The sequence below is a fragment of the Salvia splendens genome, chromosome 7 (assembly GCF_004379255.2).
Source record: "Salvia splendens isolate huo1 chromosome 7, SspV2, whole genome shotgun sequence".
In the NCBI taxonomy this organism is placed as follows: Eukaryota; Viridiplantae; Streptophyta; class Magnoliopsida; order Lamiales; family Lamiaceae; genus Salvia; species Salvia splendens.
Window position 1 is genome coordinate 27,792,084 of NC_056038.1, and position 19,775 is coordinate 27,811,858.

Genomic DNA, 19,775 nt, shown 5'->3' on the forward strand with positions numbered 1-19,775 from the left:
GAGGAGGAGCTATGAAGGCTCCCCTTTTAAGGGCTATGGAAGGGTGAATATTATGAATTAGGTTATGGGGTATATATAGGCTTGAAAAGGATTTAAATTTGGTAAAAAGTTTTCTCCAAGTAAAAGTAAATATGGAATTTTCGTGCCCTATAGTAGAAGGAAAAGATTTAGCTTCACAAGGTAATGTCTTTTTTCTTTCTTTAAATTTCCGCCTAAATTGCATTTGACAGCTGTGCGCGACCTTCGTAAAATGACCATAACTCTCTCCACAGAACTCCGATTGAGATGAACTTGATACCAACGCTAAGCTCTTTCAAAGAAGAAGAAAATAACATATAGAATGCCATGACCAGACTTCAGAATCGTCGGAAAAATGAGTTTGAACACAGGCTGTCGTGAGGCGCGTTTTTGTGGCGGACCCCTGCACCTTGTCCAGCGGTCGCCATGCATTGATCCCAAGTTTCTCTCTCTTGGGTGGCGGTCGCCACGCATCTCCCGGCGGTCACCGGGCTTGTCTTCATTTCATGCACAGATTTCCCGAAACGGACCGCTACAGAAGTGGCGGTCGCTGGCAGTGTTGCGGAGGTCGCTGGACGCTACCGGAACTCCAGATTTCCTACTTCGCGTTTAGACTCCCTTTTTAGGCTCAAATATGCACGTTTCTCACAAAACATGTCAAAATACCAAAATGTATAAAATATGCAAATAATGGACATGTAATGCAATTTTGACATTAAAAACGGACCAAATAATGGCCTTAAAACAGTGCAAAATCCGAGCGTATCACTATCTGAGTGCTTCTCACGATTGCTGCACTGCACAATCTTGAGATTCATCAAATGGATGTTAAGACTACGTTTCTAAATGGTGAATTAGAAGATGAAATCTATATGGAACAACCCGAAGGGTTTGTAGTACCTGGACAAGAGAAAAAGGTATGCAAACTGGTAAAGTCTCTATATGGATTGAAACAAGTGTTGTTGCAGTGGCACTTGAAATTTGATAATGTGATGTTATCAAATTGGTTTAAAATCAACGAATGTAGTAATTGTGTCTATATTAAGAACACTGATAACAAATATGTTATAGTGTGTCTTTACGTTGATGACATGTTAATCATGGGTAGTAACACTCTAGTGATTAACGAAACCAAAGCCATGTTAAAAAGAAACTTTGACATGAAAGACATGGGTCTAGCCGATGTAATTCTTGGAATGAAAATTCTAAGAACATCTGATGGAATCATCTTAACCCAATATCATTATGTTGAGAAAATATTGAAGAAATTCAAGGTCTATGATGACGCGCCGGTTACGACTCCAATTGAACTCGACGTTCACTTGAGCAAAAACAAAGGCGAACCGTTGCACAAGAAGAATATGCACGGATCATTGGGTGCATTATGTATTTGACTAATTGCACTCGACCTGACATTGCTTGTGCTGTGAACAAGTTGAGTCGCTACACGAGTAAGCCAAGCAAAGAGCATTGGAGAGCTCTAGTAAGAGTTTTGAGATACCTATAACATACTCAAAATCGTATGCTACACTTTTCGAGATACCCCCGGTACTTGAAGGGTACTGTGATGCTAATTGGATATCCGACAATAAAGACTCACTTTCAACAAGTGGATACGTCTTTACTATTGGGGGTGGTGTTGTCTCGTGGAAATCCACGAAACAGACATGTATAGCCCCATCAACCATGGAATCAGAATTCATAGCTTTAGATAAAGCTGGGGAAGAAGCCGAGTGGCTTAAGAACTTCCTTGAAGATATTTCATGATGGTCTAAGCCAGTGTCTCTAGTGTTGATTAACTGTGATAGCCAATACGCTATTGGAAGGGCAAATAATGACTTACATAACGGTAAGTCTCGACATATTCGTCGATGACATAATACCGTGAGACATTTGATCACAACATGGGTGATTACAATTGACTATGTGAAGTCAATAGATAATCTAGCGGATCTGCTAACCAAATGATTAAACCGTGATCAAATGAACAAGTTGCTAGAGGGAAAGAGTTTGAAATTCACAAACTAAAGAATTGTCATAGTGGTAACCCAACCATGATGACTGGAGATCCCAAGAACTTGGTTCAATGGGAAAATTAAGCTATGAGAGTTCGTGTGAAACGCTTATCTATATCTATTCCCTAGAGAACAATAGAGTGTTGAAAAACTTGCCTTGTGGTGAGGCTAAGTCTATAACTTTTAATGATTCCTAAGGATCTCGAGGAGATTGAGTTCTCAAGAAGACCGAGTAGGGCAAGATACTCGACTAAGAATCACCAATGCAAGTGTGAAGAGTGGCCACTTCGTATAACACACTTATAAATCCAAAGTGGTGTCCAAGGCCGCAAAGGACACAAAACATGAGAACGGATGAGGTTGAGGTGTTTAAGTGTTAACACCATTGTCTCGGTGCACGCCGTGGAGGAATAGTTCAAAGCATCGCGCTACTAGGCCGTCTGTGTATTCAGTGGTGTTGACTATGGATGGTTCAAAGCCAACAACTACCTATCCTTATGCTTATATGCCTCTCGAGGGTTGAGCTTGTGTCTGCATGCATATGCATTTGGCTATTTCCACTCATGTGGGGGATTGTTGGAATCTATGCCCGGTCAAAGGATTTTGACCAGTTATAATTTCAACGAGACATTTAATTTTGTGAAATTAAATGATATAGCGTCGATCTACGTTCGAGGTAGATGACCGTAGTATATTCATTTTCTCAAATCCGATTCTCAGTGAGTGAGAAATAATGGGTTAAAGTTGTGCAAAATTGCAAACTAATTAAATGAGTTATGAGAGAAGTCATGTGATTAATTAAGAGAGTTAATTATCCCACATTGGAAGTTACAACCTTATTAATCAAGTATTTAATAAGAAGAATTATTCCATATAATAATTATAGTGGACTAAGATGGGCTATAGAACTCACACGCGCGCCGCCGCGAGCCGCGTGCCTCGAGCCTGTGTCCTTGTCCTTGTCCTTGGACCTTGGCAATTGGTCTTTGGGTGGCCTTTGGACTGTTCTTTGGGTCTTTGACCTTGGCAATTGGTCTTTGGACTATGCGTATAAATAGGCTAGTCATTCCATGCATCTCCACACCAATTCACAAGCGTATTCCTTGGGCCTTGGACCTTAGCAATTAGTCTTTGGACTATGCGTATAAATAGGCTAGTCATTCCATGCATTTCTACACCAAATCACAAGCCTTATGCATCGTAAGCTCTTTCCTCTCCTGCGTTGTTTTTATGTGTGAAGCCCAAAATCAATCTCACGACTGCATGACAGCGTACTATTGTATTGTAGTCCATATTGCAATTTTGTTGCGTTAACAAATTTGTTATATTTGAAAATTGTTATAAAATATACAAATACGAACGAATTCTAAATTTGCACGAAATAAAATACATCGATTCTTTTTCACTTATTTAAAATTATCCTAACATAGAACTAATGTGGCGGCCGGAATTTGCCGCCTACATAAAAAAATAGTCCAACAAACTTAATGACAACATTTTCAAAATGAAATCTGCTCTGTAATTTGCAAGGAAACAATATTATTTTCTTCAACAAATATAATTTTGTTTATCGAATAATTATAAATAAAATTATACGTAAAGATATTTATCAAAGAGCACACTATATATACAAGTTTTATATACCCAAACAAAGGAAGATCGTTCATTAAATTAAGAATATATCCCCAAACAAAGGAAAGATTGTTCATTAATTTAATTATATAAATAATAGTTAATTTAATTAATTATAGTGGTACTAATTAGTTAAGAAACATAGATATATAGGATGCACACTGCAACTAACCTGAGTAATGTAGGAATTAAATGATCGCATTAAAGAAGATACACATCAATTTAAATCCTACTTACGACTCTTATTATTAGGCAGGTGATAGGAATTAATAAGAGATTAATTCTATTGGAGAAATTATTTGAGAAAAGATTGAAGAAGAGGAAAATAGCTAGCGTGGATTTGATTGAGAGAAAAAGAGAACAATCCTAGTTGTAGGAAAGCAAATAAATTCCTAACCACTAGGAAAAGTAAATCAACACATAATAACTAAATAATAAAATATAAATAAGCTAAATAATTATACGGAGAGATTATCAGCTCCCTTCTGGAATAAAATAAAATACCGGGTCCTTATCAACTCCCCTATCATTGAAAACCACCTTGCCCTCAAGGTGAAAGTCAGAAAAATAATCTTCCATCTCGTTGTCTTTGTTTTGATCTTCGTCTGCAAATAAAATTGTATCGTTTGGGACCTCAACGAGTGATGGAGAAATCGTCTTTGGACATGAGATCTCTTCCGCGACTTCAGTGACATAACCAATTATGCCAACAGTGATTTTTGGGCTATGAGATTTTGGAGGAAATTTGGTTTCCACCAAAACCATTAGCTCATCCAACTTTTGAGGCGATTCGTCATCAATTTTTACCATCTCTTCGATGATGGGATCAAACTTGACATTTGTTGTTGACTCATCGTTGTTTTTTGCAACAGTCTCGACGATAGAATCAGATGTGGCCTCCTTTTTAGCCATGGCTTCTTTTTTTGCTAAATATGCAACTGCCTCCATTATTTTGTTGAGAAGTTTATTCGTCTCGGCGAAGTAAATGACATTCTCATCAAAGTTACGATAAAACAGCATCCAGAAATTCTAGCCATGAGCAATCGGGATTCGAGCGTCGATACTCGTGGAGCCATACGGATGCTGGATGGTCAAAAAATAACCTCACAAAAAACAGACGGTCAAAGTCAGAGAACAAGTAATAATCAAAATATTCCTGAATATCCAAAATCCATCTCACGGGGTTAACACCAGAAAACCAAGGAGGAGAGTCTGGAGGAGAGTTTGACAGCAAGACGGTCATGGTGGTAGAAAGTAAATCAATGGGAGGATCAGAACCTAATGAAAGCACCAATTTAATAGGAATTAATATGAGATTAATTCCTATTGGAGAAATTATTTGAGAAAATATTGAAGAAGAGGAAAATAGCTAGCGTGGATTTGATTGAGAGAAAAAGAGAACAACCCTAGTTAAAGTTCTAGGGGGCGTTTCACGCCAGAGAGAGAATGAGATTAATATTTTAATTCTTCATTCTGCTTAATAATAAAAAAGACTCCACACATTTATAATATATGGGATAAAAAAAAGTGTGTATAAATTAGGAAAGCAAATAAATTCCTAACCACTAGGAAAATAAATCAACCCATAACAACTAAATAATAAAATATAAATAAGCTAAATAACTAGCTCCCTTCCTAAATAAAATAAAATAGCATGTCCCTATAAGCAGGTTAGGGATAATTGTATATTTGTATGATGACAGACTGTTTTCATGCAAGTCAACTCGATTGATTACATGTAATCACCAAAAAAAAATGTAAAACTAAAATATCATAAAATAATAAAAATATGACGCAATTATTGATGTATTCTTAATCAAACAATGGCGTAGATTTTCAGTCGGTCGTGTTTCAATATTACAACGGGCCAAAGATTTTAAAATAGCCGTGATGCGTGCTCATGTTACGTGTTCGACAAATGCACATAATAAGGACTTTCGTTCTAACTTTTTTTCATTTTTATTAATGAGTTATATGCTTTAAACTTCCGTCAATACTTTGATTTTATATATACTATTCCTTCCATCATATCATTTCAAATTCAGCATGAGATTTTGTGTAGTGCTGTTCTATGAGTTAAATAGAGAAAAATAAAGTAAGAAAGAGGAAAAAGTAGAGAGAGTGATGTTTCTATTTTTAGAAATGTGTTTTTAGAGAGAGACATTCCAAAAAGGAAAATGGTTCACTTAAAGTGGGACGGAGGAAATACTATCTTTAAAGATTCGTTTGTAAACAATATTGATTAGGGCGATCAACCGCTTAGATTATGCCATGTTACAGATATAAAATTTATTTCATGCAGTAAGAGTAAAATAGGGAATAATCTTTTTGTAGATATAGAATAATCTACAATATTGTATACTCAACTGGATAATATCATACTCCAATACGGATAATGAAGTTGATGTGTTGTTCTAATGTTGTGCTCCCTCTGTTCCATTAAAAATAAAATATTTTTCTTTTTGGATTGTCCTATTAAAAATGAAACGTTTCCTAAAATAGAAACAACACCATCTCTACTTTTTCATCGTTCTTACTTTTTTTCTCTCCTCATTAACTCATAAAATAACACTACATAAAATTTCGTGCCGAAAACAAATACTAGTGGTATTTCATTTCTAATTGGACGGATGAAGTAGTTTTCTAGCTTTTCGAATGTTCAGTGTCAAATGTCACTTTCAATAACTATGGACAATCCTTAAATGTCAAAACACTAAACTTTTATATAAATCTCTAGAGTTAAATTATTACTGTATATCAAATTTGAGGTAACGTGCGGAGTCTAACAAAATCCCAATTGTATTTGTTTGGACGAAGAACTTTGAACAAAAAAATACACTTCTTCTATCTTATTAAAAATAAAACTGTTTTTCTTATTGGATTGTCCCATTAAAAATGAAACTTTTCGTAAAAAGGAAACAACATCATCTCTACTGTTTCATCTCGCTTATTTTATTCTCTCCTCATCAACTCACAAAATAACGTTATATAAAATCTCGTGCCGAAAAATAAATGTTTCATTTCTAATAGAATGGAGGGAGTATTTTATAAGTAGTATATTATATATTTATAACGACCAATATAATTACCGCTCTTTATTGCGTTGTTATAATATCATATGTCAATATAGACATTTTAGTATAATAAGTCTAACTTAATTATTAAGTCAACTCATACCCAAGCCTAGCGAGAGACCTGTCCCAGGCATTTCATGAATCACATAACTATTAACTAATTATTTAAAATTAATTATGAACTACACTAGTGTGTTTTATATCTATCCAAAATGGATGTATATCCGCCTGTCAAAAAGACGAGGAACCAACTGTATACATATGTATAAATACGTGTATTAAGTACACAAGATTTACATATTATTTAGAGCAACCATATAAAAAAAAGATTAGTGTATGACATAGAATACCATTGTCAAACCACCCACACATAAGTAATTTGGATTCTTCTCCAAAGAAGATAAGTATTTCCTTTGGCATCAAACCCTCATGGCCTAAATTTGCCCATTTCTCCATCAAGCCATGAAAATCATCCTCTTCCTCCTCCTCCTCCCCACTTTGATCCTCACCACCGCCCAAACCCCTCCGACCCCACCACCCCGGCCTCCGTCAACAACTTCCAGCCCAGCCTCGCCGTCGTCATCGGCATGCTCGCCGTCATGTTCTCCCTCACCTTCATCCTCCTCCTCTACGCCAAGTTCTGCCACCGCGCCGCCTCCTTCACCGCCAACAACACCCGCCACATCCACGATGGCCTCCCTCGCTCCCGCTCCCTCGTCTCGGGCGTCGACAAGACCGTCGTCGAGTCTCTCCCCTTCTTCCGCTTCTCCTCCCTCCGAGGCTCACGCGACGGCCTCGAATGCGCCGTCTGCCTCGCTCGATTCGAAGAAGTCGACATCCTCCGCCTCCTCCCCAAATGCAAGCACGCCTTCCACATCGACTGCATCGACAAGTGGCTTGACAAACACTCCTCCTGCCCCCTCTGCCGCAGCAAGGTCACCGCCGACGACCTCTCCCACCTCCCCCCTCTCCACCAGCCTCCGATTTTTATCCAATCCGCCGCCGCCGCCGGAGCTAGAGCGGCAGGAATCCAGCCTAGAGCTCTACGTGGAGAGAGAGGAGAGCCGCCATGGATCCTCGAGATTCTGCATTGGCGGAAGCTTCCGGAAGAAGGAGGAGGAGGAGGCTCCGATACCGGAGAGCATGGACTGCGAATCACCGCCGTCGCCGGCTGCGCTGCACCGGTTCAATCACAAGATCGTGGTATCGGAAGCCGTGCTCAAGAACCGGTGGAGCAATGTTAGCTCCTCCGACATCATGTTCCTCAACTCAGAGATACTGATGAACGACGTCGCGGAGGAGGAGGCGACGAGATTCTCATCAGTGGAGGAGAGGAAAACGGCGGAGGAGACGGTGATCATGAGCATAAAGGAGGAGATGGGGAAGAAGAGAGCGTTGGAGGGAAAGGTGAGAGAAATCAATAAAGAAATGAATTTTCCCGCCACGTCATCGGGTGCTAATAGGGCGAAATTAGGGTTTGAGTCTAGCTCGATCAATCCCAACGACAAGAGATCCATGTCCGAAATCGTAGTTCATCCGAGATTCCAAGATTTAGGGAATAAAGATTCGCGGGTTGAAGAAATTAATGTCAAGGACGAAAGAACGAGAAGGCTTTGGTTACCCATCGTGAGAAAAACGGTCCAGTGGTTTGCAAATAGAGAGAGAATAACTCCACAGTCTCAAGAATCAAGGTTAAATATATGATCAAATTCAATTCATCAAGAATATCTATGCTTACAAATATTTCTGGGATATGTTGGTTTAGTTTTATTGTTTCTGACGTAAATATTCGACAGATTTAATATATAAGTAGCATTTTTGTACATGGAAAAAAGTCCACATGGTGGGGTTGAGGCCCCTCAAAATATATTGATGTAGAGGAAAGGAAATGGAATTAGATTCGATACTTTGCTCTCTTTGGGGATTATTTTGAGATTCAGACCTTTTACAGTTGGATTAATCGAATCCAAGATTGATAGTATTTTTTACAGCTGTTTTCATGTTTTGATTATGTGAACAACCATGCTATAGTAGAATTTATTTTAATAATTCAGATGCAAGTCTGGCAAAAAGTTACATTTTTTAAAATTCAGTTAAGACGACATTATTGCATTAAATTAGGGGCAACTTATGCAGCAATCTTTGCCAACCTGTTTTTTTTCCTTATGTTTAAATTATTTATTACTACCGTTTTAGTTAATAATTATGCTAATCAGAGACAGCAATTTTCAAGATTACTTATTCTAGGACATGTTTTTAGAGAATATCTCTTTTGGTTCTGACAAAACCGAATCCGAGTATTTGATAGTAATATTCAACTTTTACCTTTTGTTCAGTAAATTAATTAACCAAATGTAACTTGAGCACGCAGTTTTAGAACTTTTTGAAATTTAAAATATGGCTAAGACAAAGATGTGAGTGTAAAAGAACCATTGATTTCTCCTAAAAATAGAACCTTCAATTTTAAATCAATTGTTGCGGCAAAGAAGCTAATATATCTAATGCAGATAACTCGAATTATAGGATATCTAATTGCAGAATATGTATCACGGTGATATCATCATTAAGTATTCCCAAATATATGTATGATTAATTTAATTGGAAGAAAGTAACTTCATCTATAATCACATTTCACAAAGGTGGTACTTTGAGTGAGATAAATCGTGGTAAAATTTGTAAAAGATTAAATTAGTCATGAGTGAATGTGAGATGATTAATCATGAAATATAATCTAATTTTGACATTATGGAGGTGGGCGAAGCCACATTGTCATGAACTGAATTTTTGGAAGAAAAAAATGCAACTAAACAAAATATAAGAATCTATATAAACGAAAATGAAAAGATAAAACGGAAAACAGTAAATATATTGAGATTGCTTCCAAGAAGTTGCGTGTTGAATATCCTAATGGTGATGATGCGAATGCAAAACCTAACCCAATATTATCTGTTCAAATGAAAACATTTGTAAAAACAATAGTATTACTATACAGTTAAAACAATAAATAAGACCACGTCCTGTCCATGTTAGCAAATAATGTAATTATATTAGTAATTATTTTATTTGATTGAGAAGGATGGCGCCATTTTGTGCTTTACTCATCTTGATTATAGGAATCCTTGCAGGATTTAATGCTCATTATATTGTTGCTTGTTTCCGTGTCTCGTGTTTATTTTAAGTATTTTTTAAATTTGAAAATTGCTTCTCACCTACTAAATTTTATAGATTCAAGGCATCAAGAAAGTTCCCAAAAGAATCGAGAAAAAAAGTAGAAAATATTCAGATGGAGTATTATTTTATGAATTTAAGATATCTTTATAAACATATTTTTACGATCGATTCATGCAATTAATTAGGCTAGGACCTGCCTGGACCACTAAGTTTGCAACAAATTCTACCTTATATTACGATTTTCGTCACCGAATGATGATGTGTATGTTTTGTTTTTATTGTCAATATTGATTCAGCAAAACAACGATGTTTTATCCAACCTTGCTTGATCTACACTACCTTCTCCTTGAAAAATATAAATTTTAATATACAAGTGGTAAAGTAAAAAAGATAAATTGATAAAATAATAGAGATAAAAAAATGAATAAAATAAGAGAGCAAGAAAAAAAAAGTATAATATTAGTGGATTGTGAGGTCTACTTCATGAAATAAAAAGTTAAAAATATCTTTTTTATGAGACGGACTAAACTAAAAATAATTTATATTTTTAAAGTTGAAAATAATATTAAATAAAAACCAAAAATAGTAAAATACACATTATCATTCCTCTAACGAAAATTATAGCCCAGCTCATATTTGATACATAAGTGATAGTTCAGACTTTTAATGAATATTATCAATAGTTTAAGACATATTATCAATAGGTTTTAATTGATAACCATAATCACCACCTATTTAAAACTTGTTATATGATTAAGATTTGTTGATTAGTATTCTCTGGTAAATTCTTATTGTATTGATAAAAATAAAATTGGCTCAAACTAATTTGATGATAAAGCAGCACTTATTTAATACTGATGTTACTCATTCATTTAAAGCATCCGCAATGGGCGGACGATGGCACGCCCGATGGCGCGCATCGTCCGCGCCATCCATCGTCCGCACCCATTGCGGGTGCGTGCCATAGGGCGCGGACGATAGTCACGCCCTATACTTCGGTCGCGGAGGATAGCGCGGACGATGGCCATCGGCTGCGCCATCGTCCGCCCCATTGCGGCTGTCGCGGACGATGGCCGCGGACGATGGTCATCGTCCGCGCCATCGTCCGCCCCATTGTGGAGGTCGCGAACGATCGACGCGGACGATGGCACGCGGTTTTGATTTTCTATTTAAATCTCGTTTCTCATTCAGTTGTGCATACGAACATATCGACACATCAACCGACACACCCGATAGAGGGTTACCGTTAGGCTTCGAAGAGGTTCTATCTAGACAGGCCTCAATGCGCAACCAACAGGAGCATGTGCAGCTCATGAGCGACATGATTGAAGAAGTGTGGGCTCGTAACCGCCGTCACTGAGTTTGCGTTTTTTTTAAATTCGCATTATAATGTATTAATTTTTATTAAATGAAATGAAGTTTATGAAATTCGTATTTCAATGTATTATTTTTTTTTAAAATTCGTATGAATTTTGTAAATATTAAAAAAATGATGACGTGGCGCGCCTTAGGGCGCCCCACTGCAGGTGGGGAGGTAGGAGGATAAAACTGCTGACGTGGCGCGCCATAGGGCGCGCCCCATTGCTAATGCCCTTAGTAAGTTTGAGTCATCCCGAAAGTCGTGAGAACCATTATTGTTTTTTATAAAAAACAAGCACAATTTGGTTTAATAAATAAATGTTAGTAGGATTTTCGGTCCAAAAATTTAGATGCTCTAAATAGAAAAGTTGGAACAGTAGGCGTCTAGATATAAACAAACAATAAAGAGGTGATCAATTTTCTAGATAAAATAATACCAATATATAATCTAGGTGGATGTTCAGTTTGCAAGATTGTATCCGGGATTAAATTTGTAATGTGTTTGGTTCATGAGATTCAACCCACAACTCAATCTTAGATGGATAATCATGGGATAATTAATCATAGGTAACCTCCTATGATTAAAATAATCTCACAACCCAATCCTAGATTGTATCTTGGTATTATTTTATCTTGGAAACCGAACACCACCCTAGGATTGAGTTGTGAGATTATTTTAGTCATAGGGGTAGCTATGACTAATTATCCTATGATTATCCATCTAGGATTTAGCTGTTAGATTGAATCTGATGAACCAAATACACTATATATTTAATCTCGAGATACAATCTTGCAAACCGAACACCCTAAGAGTATTCCTATCTTCATACCTCTTCATTTATTACCCGTAATTAAGAAAATTACAATTGCGAGGATTAAGTATTGTAAATGGTCTCTAGTTATATTCGTGCTAAAATTTATTAGAAACAAATTAAAAAAAACACATGAATATGCTTAATATTTTTATTGTCATATATACTTGACATATCTATTTGCAACTTTATACCATATTATCATTCATTAATTATATTTACTTTGGGGATGATTAACTCCAGAGTCAATCAAATCGAGTTATTCAAGTGTGGTTTAACTCGTTCTATTCAATGTGTAAGTCATTGCATAACAAATACCCTAGCAGCATGTACTCAAAATAGTTATGATACTGCAAAACACATGTCATTCTGCCTTCTTTTGTGTTTTTGAACAACAACGATGCATCACCTGAAGAAGAACGTTACATGTCTGTGAGATCGATGATGTAGACGCTAACACCAAAAGGACTGTGTGGAGGACTCTTGCACCATCACGAGCATAATTTGTTTGTAACTTCATTATTCTAACTAATGCATTTTTATTTAAAAGGTTTTTATACTTTTATTTTTAATTTGGTTGGATCTTTATTTAACAGACTTCATAATTTAATTTTTTTTGTGTTAGTTAAAATTTTCTTTTTATTTTAAAATTATTTTAGCAACAATATCGGCTCAATAATCATTGAAAAATGAAAAATTTATAGGTATTGCTCGTTTTCAACTTATAGCTTTATCATTTTCAATAAGTCGATATTGCAACTGAATTAATTTCAAAATAAATAAAAGAAAAAAAACTTAAATAACACATGATAAATTAATTATATTCTAAATTTATCAAATAAATATCAAATCTAATTAAAAGTAAAAGTATAAATTCTCTTAAATCAAAATGCAATACAATAAAGACCTAACTAACAAATTGTAAAAAAATCTACTGAAATAAAATATATTGAATTAAGAACTTCATAAACCAAAAATTTATAAAAAAAGAAACACGTAACAAAATAAAATATACCAGTACAAAGACTTCTAAATATACTTTAAACTATATATATTTCTAGTACAAGGACTTCTAAATATACTTGAACTATATATAATTCACATTATATACGAGTACATATCATGAGACGTCATAAAACTGTTAGACATGCTAAAGGGATTCGAATACATGAACAATTTGGATGAAGACGAGGTATATGAATAAAATTGAAAGAGACATGTCAGGTAACTTATATTCGCAGCCACAAAATCTTTTATGTATATGATATATCCACTAAGGTAGAAGTTAAAATATTTATATGGATAGGACCACAACTTTTTGCCATAATTTTCTGATGTCCTATTACTTATTTTATGTTTTAGATGCATTACCGGTTAGGGACCATAATGTCATGCCTCATGAAATAATGACTAAATATATTATTATATAACTATTTATTTTAGTAGGTCCTCCTGTATTTTACTTGTTTAATAATTAAATCCTTTTAGTTTTATGATATCTAGGGCTGGACAAAAATACTGAAATACAACACTTATCGTACCGAAAAAATTCCAAATTACCGTTTTTTCTGTATACCGCAATTTTTGGTACGGTATGATACCGTACCGAAATCGTTCGGTACGATAACGGTATCAATTTTCCTATACCGCGGTATACCGTGATATACCGAATATTTGGTATATAACGTAGAATCGGTATACGGAATCCTCGGTGCATACCGAAAAAATCGGTGCATGTTGAAATATTATATATATTACATTATATTTATATAATATAAAATAGAAATAAAAAGAAAAAATCTCCGAAAATCCTACTTTTAAATATTTTGTGTATAAAATAGATTTTTTTTTGCATAACGATACTACAGTATACCATACCGTACTTTGGTATACCTCAATAACGATAAGGTAACAATATCAAAAATTAACGATACCGAGTTTTCGATATGATATCGGTATGACATTTTATCATACCGCAGTTTTCAGTAAGATATATGGTACCGATCCACCCCTAGATATCAATCAATTAATTCTTATTTAACGGTATTATTTGTTCGTTAACTTTTTTGTCACGTAAACAACAATAAATTTTAGTTTTATTAAAAAAGTTCCGTGTCATATATTCTAGTGGGTAGCTTAGTTCTTTTATTTTTTATTTTTATTTTTATTTTCTAGCTAATTCATCTATTTAGTAATCAATTCATTTTTTCTGATTCTCATATAATTTATTTATGGTTTTAACTTTTGCTTATTTTTTTCATATGGTAAATATTGTCTTGTGAAATCCTAAAATAAGGGAAGTGTTATATTGTTAACTCAATACTTAATTGCTAACTACATTTAAATAATAGTCCTTAGATATTCAAATCAAAGGCTTAGATCATCAGTCCCGGAATGTCAATACGATAAAAAAAAACGAAAATAAGGTATTAAGGTCAATTTACAACAAATTAGTTGTAACTAACTTTTGAAACATATCTCATAACTTTAAAACGCATATAACTTTTTCGATTTAAATTATTTTTTCGCACAACATATATCAAATTAAAGATAATTTTATAAGGATTCTAACGAGATATCACTTGCATATGTTCCGATGTCAAAATTTGAAAAAAATTCAAATATTTTTTAAATTTTTCAATTTTTTCGTACAGCAACAAATGTCAACATAGTATATAAAATATGTCAATATAATAGATGTAGAATGTCATTCTTAAAGCAATGTGTTGACATTCTCAAAGCATTGTGTTGATATTTTCAAAACACTATATTGACATTTTCATCCAAAACCCTAATTTGGTAGTTTTTTTTTATCTTTTTCGATTTAATTAATAAATACGAAAATTACACATGGAAAATTTTAGACCACTAAATTTCTAAAATCATATGGTCTTAAATTAGTTGTAGTTAGCAACTAGAGAGTGAGTTAGCAATTGATCACTCCCCCTAAAATAATTATCTATATAATCTTATAATAAAAGGGGTGTGTTATATTGCTAACTATTCTTTGAATTGTTAACTACAACTAAATGATATGCATTAGATCTTTAAATTAAAGGTTAAGATCATTCAACTTCGAATATCAATATATTGTACAAAAAAATGTCAATAAGGGTATTAACGTCAATTAACAACAAATTAGTTATAACTAAATTTTGAAAAATATCTCAAAACTTTAAATCCATATAACTATCACAATTTAAATTATTTTTGCACACAACATATATCAAATTAGGGATAATTTTATAAGAATTCCAACGAGATCCTACATGCATATGTTTCGAAGTCAAAATTTGAATTTTTTTTTGAATTTTCATATTTTTGAAGAAACAGTTTTATTTCAATACAACTTACATAATATGTCAATATAATTGTAACATCCCGAATTATAGGCACCAATAAAAGGTTTGGATATGTGGTGAGGAATAGTAGTTAAGTTAAACCGTAAGGTATAAATTTGATACGAAATGCCGATTAGTCAATTTTCGGCAATTTCTTTTGTCCGTGTAAAATCATAAATCGAAGCTAAGGGGTAATAATTTTATAAATTACAAATTATGGCCTAGAATAATTGTTGATAATGTGAGGAATTGTTTTGGGCCATTTGAAGGTAATTAAAAAAATTTCTATCGCCGATAATTTCAGTTTTTAACGAAAACGATCGGCGAAACTTTTGAAGATATAGACAGGAATAATTTTGCCTTAAACTAGAATTTAAATGCTAAATGATGATATAAAGAGTTCCTAAATGTGATATCATATGATAGGGCAATAAAATGTTACAAGATAATTAATTTATTTAAAAACTAACTAAATAATTAAATAATGATTAGAATTCTCTAGAGAATTCTTTTGTCTATCATCAACTCCAAACCCCCCCTCATTTCAGCCACAAGCACGTCCTCCCCCTCTCCATGGAAGACCAAAAGCTTAAGCTTTTTAATTTCCAAATATTTGTCATTTAATCGGTAAATCGATCGGGTAATCTTGTATCCGCCAGCAAATCGAGGTAGCCCTTTCTTCCTATTCTATTTTTATACCTTGAACTTGAGTATATGTTGATGTTGAAGGGCTGAAATTTCATTCACTCGGGGGTAGGAAAACTAACCGATTAAATTTCGATATATTGACGTTTACGCGATCATAGGCCTTCATTTGTCGTTGTTTGATATTTGAATTAGAAGTTTGATTACATGGATGTGAATTTGGATGAATATTGAACAGGGGGGGAGCTGAATTGATGATATTTGATGTGGAATGGTTGGGTTTGAGATAAAAGCTTGAGAAGAATCAAACTCTCTAATCTGCCGCCTCCTAGTTTGAATTATTAAGCATTTTAAGAAAGGTTAAAACTTTTGTTTAACAATTTTAAAAATAACTATATTTAGTCTTGAGGTCCCCTGAATTTTATGGAGAATTTAGGAGTTCAGTTACTGCATGTATAAATTGTTAAGACAATACCGCCGGAAACTGTCAAAATTGTGGTAAACTGCCATATTTTAGTATGTTCTATCCGAATTATTCAGGGCATTTAAGGTCAATGAAAACTTGATTTCATAATTTCTAAATTAACTATAAGGTGTCTCGTTGTTCTCTGAATTTTGTGACTAATTAAAGAGTACAAATACTATTTATAAAAATTGTGTAGAAAATGTTGCCAGAAACTGTTCGATTTTGTTAGTCTCTGGTAAAAGGAGAATATCTCTCAAACCATTAGAAATTTTTGAATGAATCTTGTTGGATTATAAACTATACTTCTTTGGGCATTTAAAAATATTAGGTCAAGCCTCTAAATCCTTCCGAATGAATATAGAATTTTTATGACGAATCAGTCCTGTGCAGTTGTATAGTTAGATGATTTAAGTTAATATAGCAAATTAATTTATTTAGATGATTTAATGATGAAAACATGATCATGGGTAAATATGAGTTATTAATTGGTACGCTATTTATATTATGCATAAAGCGAAGGAGCATATAGTGCGTTTTGATCACAAAGGAGTGGATTTAGAGGGTAGAGAAGTATCAAGGTGAAATAGGCTTATGTTCATAAGCCTGCGAGGTAGCGTATCCTCTCTATGGTTTTCGATTCTTTAGGTTGAGATGATGTGTGCTATAATGTGATTATATGTGAGATGTTTAAATAATGTGCTTAAATATGCTTATAATTTAATATGTGGATTATTATGATTCTTATTAATTTTAATATGAATGATCTGTGGAAAAAAAAATGGTACGAATATGAATAAAGACAATGGATATGATATGCAATGAAGTGTAATAAATTATGAAGATCTGAATAATGTGAAATATGTCTGAATAGATTATGAAAAAAAATATCTGAATATATATGAAAAAGAGTGTCTGTGAATTCGATAAGAATGATTATCTGAAGTGATATTTGGAAATGGAATAAATGTGAAAAAGAGATTTGAAAGAAGAATATGAAATAAAACGTCCTGTTTGCTTGGTCATATGTGTTGGGTACAATTGGCATGCCATAGGACAGCAGCGCTGCATTATCTGTGATCACTCGTCTTCTGGATAACCGAAGCGAGGATCGTCTGTTATCTGATGGGCCCCTATCTGATCTGTCTGATCTGCACCCTAATGGGTGGTCTAATTATCTGTCCGCACCCTCATGGGTGGTCTGATTATATGTCTGCACCCTCATGGGTGGTCTGATTATCTGTCTGCACCCTATGGGTGGTCTGTGCGGAGTCCTCTCGAGGACAAAATCCGCGTCTGCATCTGTTTCTGTTTCTGATCTGGTCCGTGTACCCTGCCTGAAACCAAGTAGATATTGGGGCTATAAGATAAAATAATATCTGATGATTTCTGAATAAAGGATCTGTAATCTGTAATCTGTGATATATGATAATATAAGATAAAATAATATCTGATGATTTCTGAATAAATGATCTGTAAGCTGTAATCTGTGATATATGATAATATAAGATAAAATAATATCTGATGATTTCTGAATAAATGATCTGTAATCTGTAATCTGTGATATATGATAATATAAGATAAAATAATATCTGATGATTTCTGAATAAATGATCTGTAAGCTGTAATCTGTGATATATGATAATATAAGATAAAATAATATCTGATGATTTCTGAATAAATGATCTGTAATCTGTAATATGTGATATATGATAATATAAGATAAAATAATATCTGATGATTTCTGAATAAATGATCTGTAATATATGATAAGATAAGAAAAAATTAATATCTGATGACTTGTGAATAAAGGATCTGTAATATGTGATATGTGATATGTGATTTGTGAAATATGATATATGATATGATTGTTGATCAGTCCTCACGGAGGAAATGATATTTTATGTTGAACGGTCCCCGCTCAGGGTAATTAACACGGAAGAATAGTATACGAAAATAAATGGTAAAATGAGAAAAATGTGATACGAAATGATATATGATGATATGCGAAATCTGGAGAAACCAAAGCTATAAGATACAATGAAAATGTTGTAGTATAGAAATAAATATATGAATATGTTATCAAGAGACCATAAGAGAAATATGACGAGGATGATATGATGAATATATATGGGTATCTGAACAGGTATGCTTTGGTGTGAAAATTCTGAGAATTTGGAATATATATATTGTAATAATAAGTCAAGATAATAAGGAAATGGCATTAAGAATGAAATCTCTAAAGAGACATGAGTAAGAATATATGGAAAAGTTGTATGACGATAATACAAATAAGTTTGATATAATGTGATTGTAAGTAATTTTGGAAATCTGTGAAATTGAAATGAAAACAAGCAAAAGATTAAAAAGGAAATAATGTAGTTATTATAGTTACTATTGTCTTAGCTGAGAGGGTTGGATTCTGTAGTTTGGATATTGCTACTGAGCTTTCGAGCTCACTCCCCCTCTTTCCCCCCTGCAGGTTAGAGTCGACATTATGTCAGTGGTGTTGCGCAGCTTTGCATCTTTGGCGAGTCACTGGTGGTCAACTTGGTTTAGTAGTCGTGGCATGTTATGTAATAGTTTAATCTTTAACCTTCCGCTGGATAAATGTTAAGTTTTTAAATGTAATAGATTTTAATTATGCTTTTAAGCTAAAAAGAAAAAGGAAAAATTTCAGCACGGGTTTTCGATACTGAAACGTGACATCACTTATTCGGTGGGTTACCTACCGGGTAAGGGGTGTTACAATAATGTTTGTACAATGTCAACATGAAATTGTGTTGACATTGCCATGTCTTCGTGTTGATGTATTTCATACACTATATTGACATTGTGTTTATAAACCCTAAATTTGATAGTTGCTATTATCTTTTTAATATTAAAAAATAAAAAACGAAATTACACATGACAAATTATACTCCCTCCGTTCTACAGTAATAGAGACATTTCATTTTGCGCACTCATTTTGAAAAAATAATTATAAATAGTTAAAGTGGAGAAAAAGTAAAGTAAGAGAGAATATTGTAGATAAGACTACTCTCTACATTATTCTCAATCTTACTTTACTCTCTCTCCACTTTCACTATTTAATAGTATAATTTTTTCAAAACAAGTGCAGAAAATGAAATATCTCTATTACTGTGGAACGGAGGGAGTAGAACACAAGATTTCTAAAATCCTATAACCTTAAATTAGTTGTAGTTAGCAATTAAATGATGAATTGACAATTGATCACATCTCTA

At 33.9% G+C, this 19,775-nt stretch overlaps 1 protein-coding gene and 1 long non-coding RNA gene across 2 annotated transcripts; both read left to right on the forward strand.

Moving 5' to 3' along the window:
• Positions 1 to 7,063: 7,063 nt before the first annotated feature.
• Positions 7,064 to 8,714, forward strand: LOC121740747 (E3 ubiquitin-protein ligase ATL42-like). The gene is given in 2 exon segments (XM_042133368.1): positions 7,064 to 7,701; positions 7,703 to 8,714. Coding segments are annotated over 2 exon segments (1,116 nt in total). The 5' UTR covers positions 7,064 to 7,326; the 3' UTR covers positions 8,444 to 8,714.
• A 6,744-nt stretch (positions 8,715 to 15,458) lies between these two features.
• Positions 15,459 to 19,212, forward strand: LOC121811390. The gene is made up of 3 exons (XR_006052538.1): positions 15,459 to 16,090; positions 17,048 to 17,143; positions 19,013 to 19,212. It is a non-coding gene; the product is annotated as an uncharacterized LOC121811390 (long non-coding RNA).
• Positions 19,213 to 19,775: the final 563 nt, after the last annotated feature.